At 37.6% G+C, this 14,654-nt stretch overlaps 1 protein-coding gene across 3 annotated transcripts in view; it reads left to right on the top strand.

Annotated features, from left to right (window-relative positions):
* The window catches only part of VCL (vinculin), a 69,662-nt gene that overhangs the window by 36,224 nt on the left and 18,784 nt on the right, over positions 1–14,654 (top strand). For all 3 annotated transcript variants that reach the window (XM_026094885.2, XM_026094887.2, XM_064513841.1), the window contains exons 5-11: positions 74–196; positions 2,037–2,197; positions 7,701–7,791; positions 9,169–9,316; positions 11,825–11,978; positions 12,952–13,127; positions 14,345–14,535. In XM_026094885.2, the coding sequence (XP_025950670.1) occupies positions 74–196; positions 2,037–2,197; positions 7,701–7,791; positions 9,169–9,316; positions 11,825–11,978; positions 12,952–13,127; positions 14,345–14,535 (1,044 nt within the window). The remainder of the gene's footprint in view (positions 1–73; positions 197–2,036; positions 2,198–7,700; positions 7,792–9,168; positions 9,317–11,824; positions 11,979–12,951; positions 13,128–14,344; positions 14,536–14,654) is intronic.

Genomic DNA, 14,654 nt, shown 5'->3' with positions numbered 1-14,654 from the left:
CTCAACTGTTGCAAGTTAGGCTTAATATTACATTTCTTCATTTATGACTATGTTTGTTTACTTCAATCTTTAGGAATGACAAAGATGGCCAAAATGATTGATGAGAGACAGCAGGAGTTAACGCACCAGGAACATAGGGTTATGCTGGTAAACTCAATGAATACTGTGAAGGAGCTATTGCCAGTACTTATTTCAGGTATTTTGTGCTCTAATTTTTAATACCACTCTGGATCTGTGTCTGTTCTGAACTGCAATTTCAATCTCTTAAGTTTATTAAAAATAACAGCCTTGACATTATTTCTGCAGTCATGGCAAATAACTGGATGGTACAATTTTTTCATGACTTAGTGAGAAACATGGTGTAAATGTAATGCTCCTGGTTGTAAGTTCTGCATACTTGAAATTTGAATGACAAGTTATCTAATGATATACCATTAACTGCAGATGTAGCATTATGTGTACCCTTATGTGTTGGATTTACTGATTTCTTTTAAATGGCAGCTTGCTTTCTTGATTATGAACAATTGAATAGCTGTCCTTTAGCATATATTCATAGCAGGCCTTGCATTGGTATCATCTTATAAGAATGACAAGGGTTGAGGCTGATCTGCTGGAGTAGCCCAGCTGCTATGGCATCGAGGACTGAGTCCTAGAGAACCTTCCCTGTGGACTGTTGCAGGATCTCCTGGCTCTGTGCTCCTTCGCAGGGACATATCACCCTGCTGACATCGCTATTGTCTTTTATGTGGAGGCACCAGCAGTATCTCAGACTGTGCTGAGCCATGTATAGGCAGGTGCTAGACGCATTAGCCTGTTCAGGCAGCCTGTTGGGGAAGAGCAGGGGACCATGTGGGGCTATACTGTGGCCTGGATCGAGCTAGTTGGACTAAAGTGGTTTCCTAATCAAATGAGGACAGTCACCTCCCCTCCTCCCTGCCTTGATTTTTACTTGTTTAATAACTGTAAATAGGATATCTGCTACATTTCCCTGGCTCTTTTCTTGGCATATGATGATATATCTCATGTTGAGGAAGAACAAAAAATGCAAATGTAATTCCTGGTTTAGGAATAAACTTAGATCAGAGTTCACCCACTTTTTAAATGAAGAGGGGTGCGCAGTCTCTATTTCCAAGATTTGAAGGAGCATGAACTTTCCTTTATTTTCCTGACTGCTGCTGAACAGAACTGTGTTGCAAAACACATCTTTTGAAAGTATCATGTTGTCTTTTCTTTGCCCCTTCTGAAAGGTTATTCAGTGTAATGGATGTGTTGCAGGTGTGTATAAGCTTGGCTTCTGTCTGCATTTGGAGGTGTTCTGGGCATCAGCTGTCTTCAGCTGCTGCTTATTTGCTGTCTTAAAGGCTGATGGTTAATGGTGTGAATGGAGGGCATTTGATAGCTGTAGATTAGCTAAAGTGAGATATAGTTGTAATCAGGTTCTCAGCAGTAATAATGGAGGAATAGGAATAATAGTAACTCAGATCACAAGTGGCATGATAGTGATTGGTTACCAGTGTTGTAAACCTAGTTTAAAAACAAATTGATGGCCTTTTAATACAAAATGAAGTTCTGATAGTAGTTTGTGGATCCCACTGCACTGAATGACCACCACGAGCTGCAGTAGCGAGGAGCTAATGGCATTATGTGCAGAATGTGCTAGTAATCAGACATAAACTCTCTTAGCACATGCTGAAACCCACGTTGCGATGTTTAACAATGTTGTTAATTGCAAAGTATGAGTATGAGTGGGACAAGAAAACTACTACTGTGCCAGTGTAGTTAACTTGAGTTCTCATACCTATGTGATACTGGTAAAATACTGGTGTAGATACAGTTGTAGTCTTAATGATTAAAAAAAAAAAAAAAGGAAGAAAAAAGGGGGAAATACAGATGGCTTTAACTACAATCACTTTTGGATAAAATGGTCCATACAAAATAAAATTTACTGCCTCTGTATTTATATAATAGGAGGTTACCTTGAATATTGATCGTATCTTGCAAGTAGTTTTTTCTAATCTATGGTACCATGTTCACAGCTATGAAGATTTTTGTAACCACAAAAAATTCTAAAAGCCATGGAATAGAAGAGGCCTTGAAAAATCGCAATTTCACAGTAGAGAAAATGAGTGCTGAGATAAATGAAATAATCCGTGTATTACAACTCACTTCCTGGGATGAAGATGCCTGGGCCAGCAAGGTATGTTTCACATCTGTCTTTGGATATATAAGTCTATTTTTTATATACTCTATTATATCCTTTATAAGCTGGTGAGGTTGTTGACATATGTATTTGTTTATCAGGTTTGCAGCACTATGCAGTCACATTGTATAATCTCTTCAACGTCAAAGAACATCTTCAGAAACGGTTGTCTTAACTTATTTTTCAGAATTAGCTTTTTTTCTCTTAACAGGCCAAGTTAAAGGAATGTGGCATTTGAAGGTGGCCCGCTGGTTTATTGGAACTGAATGGGCACCCAAAAGACTTAGATTTGTTTGCATTTTGGTTTTGGCTTGATTAGGAAATCGTGGAATACAAAGTATTCCTCAAAGAAGGTGTTTCTTGTTACCTATAGCTGCCTTGCAGCCCGATGTCTGACAGAAGAACGTTAGGCATGAGAGCTGTCCTTCTGTGCCTGAAACTAGTCCTGTAGCTGGGCACCTGTAAGCAAGACTGCCTTAGATTTTTCCCCTAGATGCTAGTAGAAAAGTTAGGCTGCAGTCATATTCCTTGTACAAAAGGCCTACAGTTAAGAAGTTTTAGTCGTTTGGGGAATGCTTCATTGAGTGCTTTTCCTGTGGTTTTAATTTGGGTATGGAAGTAAACTTCAAGTGTTCACTTTGATGCTTATCTCAAAAAAAGGCACTCTGGATTGAGCAGCCTTTTTGGATAAGAATGAAATGAATGAAGTTTGTGTTGCTGGAATATGGACAGTGTTGGCTCCTTATGACCCAGTGTTAAGCCATGTAAAAGACTGCTGCTACTTACCGGGAAGGCTCATGCGATGCTCTTCAATGAGGCTCCCTGAAGATAGGGAAATACGTAGCAGATCTGTCTGTTACAGACCATAAAGCTGCTTATGACAGGCCGAATTAGCAAAGTGCTATTGTGGACTTATGAATAAATGTTGTATAGATTAAATTCCTGCCAATTTGTTGAGTATCTTGAAATACGTTGCTAATGGGATTTTTTTTTAAGGATTAGTACTGCAAACAACAAATAACTAAGCATATTTAAAGAAAATATCGAGACCTGAAGTCAGGCTTATTAACAAACAAAATCTCTTGCAGAAAATCTAACACTGATGTGATCAATAAAAATCACTTTGGCCTATATTGTTTGGCACTTGATCTTTAGTTTGCCTTTTGAGTTATTTTGTCACTATCACTTCCTTATTATGACTACTTTATGCATCTTTGTTTTTGTTCTCCTGTTTCTTACTCTTTTCTCACCTTTAGAAGGTAAGCTTTCTTCCACACCCTACACCTCGACTTTGTACTAAAACAAAAAAAGCATGTCTGTGGGATTTTGTGCTGTGTGCAGGCTGTGTGCTGTGTGACTTCCTTCTGTGTGCCAGCTGTAACACCATACTTATGTATACACACGTATAGACACACACAACAGCCCAGTCTAGCTACGTGTGGAGTGGGCAGTCACTGAGAGAGTGGCGATGGCGAGCTGAGCTACATCTAGACTCTTTCTGACCCTGATTAGAGCCAGCCCAAGATTTTAGAGCATGTTCCTTTTGGATGCTGTTGGATTGTGTTACTAGTCTCTGTAGCTACAAATAAAAGGGTCCAGTCACGTGGGAACAGGCTTTCTGCAGGCCCAGAAAGGTTTACTAAATCCGGAATTTTGTCCATTCTGTAGTATTTCATCAGCACCCTTCCTTCAATATATCAGTTCAAATACTTCATGCTCTTCAGGCCTAGGCCTAAAACCTGAATTTCATGTGTATATTTTTAAATTCATTTTTATTATTGGATTTAATCATTCCTGCGTTTTGTTAAATACAAATACAATTGATCCACAAGAAATCTGGAAATTTTCCTGGTAAGAAATGGTTGTGTTACAAAAAGTTGTTAAGCTAGGCTTAAAAAATTCTTACTTCTATTTCTAACAAAGGTGACTAACAAGGATTTTCTTAATAAAATTACTGGCCTATTAACAGTATCTAAAAGTGGAAAATGTTGGCCGTTATGCATAATGCATAAGTATGATGTGGGGACAAATATATCAAAGTATTGTTTTGCTCTCTGAGTTAAGAGAATTTTTAATTTTCAGTTGTATTTTGATTTTTCAGAATTAACGTACTTTGATGGTTTGGAGCTGTAGCGCTGTAGCGCTGTACATGAACCAAAAAGTAAAGTGTTTGTGATATAAAGAATTTGAGTGCAAAATTTAGTAGGTGGGAGAAGAAGCTGGAGCGAATTTTCTGATGGCCAGATATTGCAGACCTTTTTCCTTATATGTTTATATATGTTGACTTATTTATCTCTTTTTGTGAGAGAGGAAGGAGTTGTTAATTTCTGTATGATATTACTGTTGCATGCATTTCATGCCTGGTCATCAAGGGAAGAAAGATTTTTCCCATGCTTTTCTGGAGCAAAGTAAGGTCTGTTTGGGGACAGACTGACTTGAATTTTGCCTGTGTAATACATGCTACTGTTGATGCTGGAATTTATTTTAAATGTGTTTATTCTTTCTTCCATTGTGTACACATTAACATAGCATAAAATCTATGTAGATATAGTGGAGAATGAACAAATGCGTGGAGGAATAGTTGGAGGCTTTTTCTTAAAAAGCAGTTCTAGCAGTCTGTGTTCAGAACCTGAAGTGCTGTTATGGTTTGCAATAATCTCTACTTGCACCAAAACTGGACTTTTTTTAAGCATAGTATGCTGATTTATAATTGCAATACTGAGCAAATACTGATCTTTGACAAAATCTTATAAAAAAAAACCCCCACAAACGAAAACCCGCCTATACTTATTTCCTCTGTTTGTAGTTGTGTTCCATTTTGTTTTCTCTTGGATTTCATTTTACAGAGAAGTTTAACTTTCTCTTTTGTATATTGTTAACCTTGTTCCACTCTTTATAAACTTCAAGTAACATTGAATTCATACGTCTTCCATTTCCATGGTAATGGAGGGGGTTAAAAGTTATAGGAGGCTGAGAAGTATGTAGTATCTTGCAGGATTGGACCCTGGATGGTGACTAAGCTACATGTTGTGCCAGAAGGCTGGCTTTGCCTATTTCCTTCCACATTCCCTTCTTTGGTAATAAAATGCAGATGTCTCTAGACTAGACCCCTTAATTGAGTCAGAGATTGTATTTTATATTTCACAAGGGGTTGTGTTGGATTTCTCATTCCTTTTCAAGGCAGTGCCCATGTCACCTGCTGCATGAATAATCTCAAAATTCTTCATAGTGGTAAAAGCAGTGCAGAAAGTATCTTGAAAATTTCCCTTAGGAATTGGCTTGCAGAAAGCCTGCTTGCTCTTTTCCCTTCAGGGAATGTTGCCCTAGTTATTTAGCTGTTTTTGTTTAGCTCTTTTCAAAAGGCAGTAGCACTGATTTTGCTCCTATTGCCAACTAGATGAGGGAAAAGGAGGGAGAAAATCAGACTTTGCTGGTAAAACTACGCTAAACTTCTTGCAGGATAGCTGTGGAATTTTTTTTCTTTTCTTGCTCATAATTGTTCTGGCGATGGATGGTCAAGTCTTTAAAATTTTTAGCTGTTTAGGAGAAGGCATGACACTTGAACAGCTTCAGAAATCTGGAATTTCAAGACTTGCTTTCAAGCAGTAAGATCACGAGCAAGTGTGTGTGTTCTTTGGTTTTTTAATTTTTATTTCTTTAATTGAATGCTTCTAATTCCAACTTCCTGCTTACTAGCCTGGATCAGTGGACAAGTCCAGACATTTCAGGATGGCTACACCTTTGTTTCTTGCCAAATATCCAACACCTGACACACAACTGTGGCAGAAACGGGAGTGAAATAATGACGAGTGCAGTACCAGCAAGCCTGGCTTAGGATGTGCTGTCATGCTCTATTTAAAAATCCCTCCTGTCTCACTGGAGCGACACCTCCTTACCGTGCTAAAGTTGAGAGTGACTCCTTGTCTCTGCAGTTTTGGCTGTTAAGATGGGAAATCTGTGCTTCAAGAGATGTCCTGAAACACTTTGGCTGCTACACTAGGATTTTGCCATCCTTTTTTTAACTAGACGGGGTGGATGGTGCTTCGCAAACAGCACAAACCTCAGTGTAGAGCCACACAGGAGAGCAGGACTTGCACTGCAGAGCAGTGCGGTTACACAGCCTTTGGAGGGTAGGAGGGATGGATCCTGTGTGGCTTGGGTAGTGCCAGCAGCCGTGAAATCATAAGTGTAAAAGGTAGCTTTGATTTTGGCCCCTAGGATGACACTTAGATTCAGGAGCTTCTATATCATTTTGCTGAAACCGCAACTCTGCAGGCGGCTGCGTGGACACCAAAGCCTGCCTCAGTAAGAAGCTCCCGTTTCTCCTCCCTTCTCCTTTTCCAGCCTTGCCCTCCCACACCTATCATGTCATCAACACACTCATCAACATCTGTTGCCTTTTTAAAAAATCAGTTAGTTTTGTTTCAAATTATTTGTGGGGCAGGTCTCTTTTTACTGTTGCCACGGTATCTCTCCTTGTACCAGTTACTGGTTCTTGATCCTGGGAACAGGCTCCTCTCTAAGAGTCAGACATGGACAGTCCAGCTCAGTTACCAGTGTGAGGGCCAGGCTTCTCTTCAGCTGTTTACTAATCGTGGGATGTTAGATGCGTTTCAAATTATTTCTGTCACATTTATGGTAAAGAGCTATTTTGGCCTTGTCCCAACTTTTTACTTAAGGTGCTTGTTGCTCTGTCTTTCCATTTATTTAAGATGGAAAACTTCTGGCCTCTAGTGGAGAGATGACATCGACAGTTAAGAGTATGTGGAGAGATGAGAACTGGATGGTTTGGTCTCCTGTAGGCAAAGATATGTTAGATAATAGCAGGATAAGAGTCAGCAAATCAGCTTCTCTGGCGCTCGTGGCAGAGGTTCTGAGTTTGAAACAAACACGTGTTCATGTGGGCTAAAATCTCCCAAGACCCTATATGGGAATTGCAGGAATTAACGGTCGATCTGTGCTTTTCTTCAGTGCTGCTTCTTTCTTTAAAAATGACAAATAGCACTTGTTTGACTTCAAACTGCAAAACTTTTTTTTTTTTAAAAGCAAATGCACATCCCTCTTACATAGAAGCAGTAAAATTCACTGGCCAATTTCCACTGTTAAAAAGTTGCCGCTCTGAAGTCTCGTAAATGATAATCTCCTTGTTACAATTTTTCTATATGCCCTGATGTATATTAAGGGAAAAAAAATGGAACTAACTGCAACATATGTGCTTACTAGAGCTTTGACTTCAGAAATTAAAACACTAGTAAACAAAGGAACAGAAAAATCACTAAAAACTTGCATGCACATTTTCTGCATTTTGAGTGAGATGAAAGCGTCTGTCTTCAGAAAGGAGTGATTATGAACTGCTAGTTTGAAAATGGGTTTTGAGCTGCTTATATGGGTGCGCTTCTGTAAGGAGATGGCGCTTTAGAACCGTTCTGTCTGCTTTTGTCGTGTTGACTATTTGTGCTTTGATTTTGAGAATCATTACGGTGGTTTCTCTTTTGCAAAGGACACTGAAGCCATGAAAAGAGCTCTGGCCTTAATAGATTCAAAGATGAACCAGGCAAAAGGGTGGCTGAGAGATCCAAATGCACCTCCAGGTAATATTAAAAAAAAGTGTTTTGATTTTTAGAAGTATATAATTCTGCTGTGTAAGACAGAGTTGCCTTTAAGCATTAATAAACTGTGCAGGGTGGATCATTCTGAATGAGCTTTTAGAAATTCCTTTCTTTAAATATTGAAAATCAAGCAAATAAATTATGTGCCTAATCACCTAGGAAGCTTTAGTTGTTTTAAGTTGTCCAAGTAGTTGCTCTGTATGGTATATATAATTTTTTTTCTTTGCATTCATTAGTAAAAACCAAAAAATGCAAATTACATTGAACAGTATTTAAATGCAGCACTGGATAATACTTAAAATCCCTTCTTCTGTACTTTCAAATTTGATACCTTCAGATTTGTTTAATACTAATCTCTCTGGTAAGTGTTTTTCTTTCAGTCTTGTCAAAAAAACTTTAATATGGAAAAGCTGCTATAAATATTGTAACTACAGATTTGTCATCTTTATATAGATTTTGCCTTTCTACGCATCTTTAAAGTTCATAAAACCAGCTGCAGGCCTATTCTATTTGTACTTTAAAAGACCTTATCTGAAAGGCTTCCTCTGAAATGGAAGCTAAATATATAGTTGTAAATATTGGAAGTGAATTATCATCTGTGAAGCTGCTGCTTATATTTCTTCTGACCTCTTTCCCCTTGCCACACTCAACTCCAGAAAGTTCAGTTCCTTGCAAAGCCTTCTGTCGTTGACATTGACAATTAATGAAATAAAACATAAAAAAAATCAGTAGCAAGGGACAATGAAAACATGTAGAACTTGCTGCAAATCAGATTTTTCTGGGTATTCTACTTGTAAATAATCTCGTATTTTTGTCATTGAGTGGTTCTTATGGCAGCACTTGTTTTATGAGCCACTTCCGTTATTCTGATTTCATGGTGGAACTGGTGCTTTATGGACGGTGGAGATGCCAGTACCCATAATGCTGAGGGTGGGGTGGAGGGGTGGATTACAAGGAGAAAGAGTGTCGTTCTTGATCTGCTTTTGCCAAATATAAGTCAGATTTGCAACTGGCTGAATTTAAGGCTACCTGAACCTTTCCACATAGCTCCTTCCCTTCTCATCCTGAGTGCATTAAAGATTCTATAAATGAAGCATATATAGGAATTAAGCTATGATTACAATGATTAAATGATTTGAAGCACATGGCACATGATGCACACTACTAAATCTATGCTATACTGTTTCAGGAATATTGTCCCATTATAAGATTTATCGTATTTTGTGTATGTCTTGTAATTTTGGATAAATGTACTTTCAAATTTGAACCTATTACAGTCAGTGTGGCAGGCCATAATGAGATTCCCACTTATCAAAGAATATCTTGTTTGACGTTTTACTAACTGACTCTGCCTTTTAGGGGATGCTGGTGAACAAGCAATAAGGCAGATCCTTGATGAAGCTGGAAAAGCGGGAGAACTGTGTGCAGGCAAAGAACGCAGAGAAATTCTGGGAACATGCAAAACACTGGGCCAGATGACGGATCAACTGGCTGATCTCCGAGCTAGGTAAATTTATTAGTCTTAATGGGTTATTTTCTAGTGCTATTAAAACAGTTTTTCTGAAATTGCAATTATGTTGTTTCTTAACCCATAGCAGAGCAGGCAGTAACTGCATTATTTTTGGTTCCATCACTGTGGTGTGGCATGTGGTTATTTCATTGTCTTCTGACAAGAATAACTTGCTTTAATATGTGAGTCCTTAGTTACAGGCATGTTGGGACAATGATGAGCAGAATTGCTCAGGTAGATAATTCAGAGTTTGTTCACTGTCAAACACAACTTGCCTTCAAATTAAGCAGAAACTAAATCTTAAACTCTGTTACACCTGTTCCCCAAAGAAGATATCCTAATGACCATCAGATGCATGAGTATTACAGTTATTAGGTGTTTATTGGGATGTTAGACTACAAGCAGTAGCTGTTGAAGTTGTTAATCAGTTACTGATAAATTCTTCAGAACTTGATCTGTCTTTCGTCTTCTGTTGGCATTTGAGTTTGATTTAACCTGAGTCCTTTACCAGTTTTCTGACTCCTCACTTAAAAATTGGTTATTCTCTCACAAAGCTGGTTTTGAATTAAGGGTGTTTTAAACAGCAGATGAGTCTCTCGAGGTTTACTAAACATCTTCATTTTAATTAGTATAACCTTTTGTTAGAAAACCGGAAGTATGATAATCCTTTGTGAAGGCGTAAAGATGATGAACTAAAGAACTACTACATGTAGCTTGAATTCTGTAACCCAGTTTCCTTTGAATATGAGGAATTCTTTTTCTCAGCTGTGCATCAGTGTAATAAATCCTTAAGCTGGAATGCTCTAATATTGATCTCCTTATTTTGTTCCAGTGATCCTTTCCCTGCCACCACCCTTAAAAAAAACCAAATAAATCAGACCCCCCTCCCCCCCCCCCAAAAAAAAGCTGTTCATAACAATCTATTAGGGAGAAGGACAATGATTTCTTGGTATAGTAATTTCTTCCTAAATGTTAATGCAACTTGCAAATTGTCAGAAAAAGCAGTAGAGGTTATAAGTCTTTTTTTTTCTTTTAGAAAAATAAATTGCCTTTATGTAAAAACAAGCATCTCTTCTGACTTAAACCTGTGAAGTGTAGGAAATGAGCAAATGTAAATTATCTGAAGATCTGTTTTGAGTGACCTTAGATAAGAACAAATTCTCTGCCATCATTTTCAATCTGGAGACTGGCAAACTGTGAAGCATTTTAGTGATGCATACAAAAGCTTGGAGCATTTCTGAAACAAATTATTTCTATAAGAAATCATTAGTTTGATTATACAAAAACTGGAAAGGACAGAGAATCAGAAATACTAGCTATGTTGTCATTAAAGAAGTGATGTATGTTAGTTGTAATGGTGGTAATAGATGAGAAGCTGTTTTAGCTTTAACTTCACTTGGATTTCCAGCTGATTGGCCTAAGAGAATGCCAGAGTTTCTTTGTACCAGTTTTTGCATAGACCATTGGAGATTAGGTCAAACTTTAATTCTTACTATAAAGGAATAGCTGGTGTCAGCTTTCATATTATTTGAAATTTTTAAAAGTGGAGGAAAGCAGGACTAATATTTACTAACAAATAAGTTGATTTGTATGCTGTTTTAGTATATCAATGACTTCGATTCAGCCTATGAGAAATAAGGTGTGAAGAAACATACCTTGAACCTCTGGTCTGATGCGTGTAAATACACCTTATCATCTCAATAGCATCCTTGTCATCCTGCCACTTACTATGATCTTTTTAAAGTTATTTGTTTGATAAAGTTAGCACACTCAAAACTTTCCAATAATCAAATATTTTGGAATGGAGTATGAGATTTCTTATGTAAAACTCTAATGTTCTCAGCCATCTATACCTGAAATAATTTTTCTGTCTGGCTTTTAACTGCTATGCAATTGAACAATCAGTGCTGCACAGTATTTTCTATGGCTTTGCAAATTGATATTTTTAACAACCTTTCCTCCAGTTTAAGAAATAATACCAATATCCTGTAACCTTTAAACTACTTTGTCATTGTTGTGCCTCTTTCATGCTAACAGCTCCTTGCCACTTACAGACTTGTTGGCATCGCTTAGGCAGGGCTAGGCATAACTCCTGGGGGTCCTGGCTGACTGTTGCAGCAATCTGTAAATGAATAGAGAGCAGGCCTGGTCATCAGTAATTCAGTGGAGCCAAATTCCCAAATAGCCTTGCTTTATCTTCTCATGTTGGGGAACTTAAAAGTATTTATTCTTCTGAAAATGCTAAATATAAAATATCTAGGAAGGGGCAGATGTGCTCTAAGTACGCTCCTAGTTTTAAACTGTTGCTGTCTTGTTCTCTCTGTTATTTTTGTTTTCAAAAAAAAATTCTGATTAAATACTGTAGCTCTTTCAAGAATAGCCGAGAATGCTCATTAAGTTTTTCATTGCCTCTTTATTAGAAAAGATTTTTACTGTTTAGTGTAGAAGAAATTTATCGTTCAGTCCTGGGCTGAGTCTGTGATGCTTTTTCTGTGTCTGGAACAGAGGACAGGGTGCTACACCAATGGCTATGCAGAAAGCACAGCAGGTTTCACAAGGTCTGGACTTGCTCACTGCGAAGGTGGAGAATGCAGCCCGCAAATTGGAAGCCATGACAAACTCTAAGCAGGCAATTGCTAAGAAGATTGATGCTGCTCAGGTACTACTACTAATTTAATAAACGCTTCAGAAAATGGTTAAACTGCTGTTAGATCTGTTAGGCTGAACTACTGCAGGTGTTTCCAAACGCAACACAGCTACTCATCAGGAAGAACATATACTTGATTTAACACAGACAAATCTTAAATTCTGTAATACTGTAATTTAAAACTCTGTGAATTTTGTTACAGCTTATGACTTTTCTTTTGTTTTTTTTTGTAAATGGTTTATCATTGCTAAAGAGTTTCAAGGATATGAACTTAAAGTGAGGAAACACTCCCTAAATTCGGACATAAACTGATCTTATTAAAGCAAAGAGTAGAGGAGTTTCAGACTGCACAGGTAAACTTCCTTGGCCTCTCTTTTGGGAGTACCAGTACAGATTTAGAGCCTCATGCTTTTGATGACAAAGAGTAAAACAGTGTTTTTGTAACTTTTAATCTCCTTCGATCTTCAGCCTGTTAGCCAGTGATGAAGATCATAATTATCAGATAATGAATTTTGTGTGTGTGTGTATATATATCAAATATAGATATCTTGTCTAGATATCTATATATAAATATATAGATACATATCTATATATTTAGGTTATGAATCTGATAATGAAACTTTTCAGAATTTTTAGAAAGAGCTCCATAAAGAAAGTTGCATTGTCCACAGGAGCATCCGTCTTCATTTTTCTTCTAAAAGCTGAACTGCAGATCTCTAAGGCCTCTAATTAAATGTTGCTTCTGAAAATATTGTTGGCAAATGTTGGGGAGAGTAGGCTCATTTAGTTTCCTCTTATTTTTTGAAATAAAACATCTGGCAGACAGAATTTCAGGGTATATAATCAACGGAGATTGTTTTTCAAAAGTATTTTCTGTTAAAGTTTTGAAAGCTTTTTTAAGTCACTGTAGAAATAGTATTAGTATCTAGTATTACTATCTAATAGTATTACTATCTTCACTTCTATACAACTTCTTTCTATTCAGAATTGGCTAGCAGATCCTAATGGGGGCAGCGAAGGAGAAGAACATATTCGGGGAATTATGGCTGAAGCAAGGAAAGTTGCAGAATTATGTGAAGAGCCTAAGGAAAGAGATGATATCCTTCGCTCCTTGGGAGAGATCTCTGCTTTGACAGCTAAGCTGTCAGATCTACGAAGACAGTATGTATTTGTTTATCACCACTAATTTATTTGAATGCCTTTCATTGTTAGTTCAAAGCACAGAATTTATTAATCAAAATACGGCTGATTAATTAGGGAATATGTTTTTCTCCAAGAACTGAGAATGAATATCTTAAACTTTTGATTTTTCCATCCTGCATTTAGTAAAAAATGCCAAGAATTGTTCAGTTCCCAGAACAGAATATGTAACGTTTTAACAACCTTTTTAAAATTTAACAATTTAAAAGTTTAACATCGCTTTTAATATTTGAATCTATTTAATGATTTCTGTCAACAACCCATGGTTGTGTTATCTTCCCCCTATAGAAAATGGGAGTTGCTAGAGGTGCACATCTATATATTTTCTACTGCTTATGGAATGTTTGACGGGCAAACCGAAGCCAAAAGCTGCCTCCTTTGCACTATCAAAGCATTTCAGAGGAACTAATAATGTGACATTTGCTCGTTTATACAGACAAATGTCATCACTGATTCTTTGCTAAGCGATTTACTACAAGACAGGGTGGAATATCTTAACACTTCAATCTTTTGTTAGTGTTCTAAGAGGTAACTGTAAACCATATAAAGCCTAAGTTTTAAAAGACTTTCAGAAAAACCAGTTACCTTGGGTTCAGTGCTCAGCTGCAAATGATGTTTCTGTATCAGTTTTGCAAAAAGGCTGCTTGAGAACAGGCTGAAACAGTTACTGTGTAAACTGGGGTCTTTAGTCAGTTGCAATATGGAAATAAATACTTTTCTTTCTTCAGAAGTTAAAGATTAAGTTTTTCGTGATATTTAGTTGCCATAGGTCTTAATATGCTACCTTTCCTAGCTTATGAATAGCCTTGGGTCTGTTGCTGCCTATTTTTTGCGCTTGTAATCTGTGCGGCTTTGTTGCAGTGGTTCATAAGATGGCCATGAGTGTGGGAAGCTGAAGTCATAAATCAGTACCATCAGTGACATTAACATACCTTCCCGCACTTCAGTGTTGCGTTGAACATAAGTAAGGTCCAGGTGCCACAGCAGAGAAATGTGAGGTGGGAATTTATGTCTGAATCTCAGAGCAGATAATGCAGATTTGTCAAGTCTCAATTTGACCTTCTTTAAAAAGACTAAAAGTACCTTTCCTTATGTTCCTCTCCCCCACCCCCCAATTGAATTTGGGACTAAGTGATCTTTATGACTGTATTTTTTTTTTTTCCTTCCTTCATCCTCAGTGGAAAAGGCGACTCTCCAGAGGCCCGTGCATTGGCTAAGCAAATAGCTACATCACTTCAGAATTTACAATCCAAAACAAACAGGGCTGTAGCAAATACCAGGCCAGTTAAGGCAGCTGTCCATTTGGAAGGCAAGATTGAGCAAGCTCAAAGGTGGATAGACAATCCTACTGTTGATGATCGCGGAGTAGGTAAGTGTTTCTGCCTACTCTTCCGGAGTTTCTCCCCTCTTCCTTACTTATCCCAATTTCACAGTTAAACTTGTTAGTAATTTTTATGACTGAAACTACTGCTCCTGAGATGCTTAACA

This window comes from Dromaius novaehollandiae, chromosome 6 (genome assembly GCF_036370855.1).
Source record: "Dromaius novaehollandiae isolate bDroNov1 chromosome 6, bDroNov1.hap1, whole genome shotgun sequence".
Taxonomy (NCBI): domain Eukaryota; kingdom Metazoa; phylum Chordata; class Aves; order Casuariiformes; family Dromaiidae; genus Dromaius; species Dromaius novaehollandiae.
This window is presented reverse-complemented; position numbering and strand designations above follow the sequence as displayed.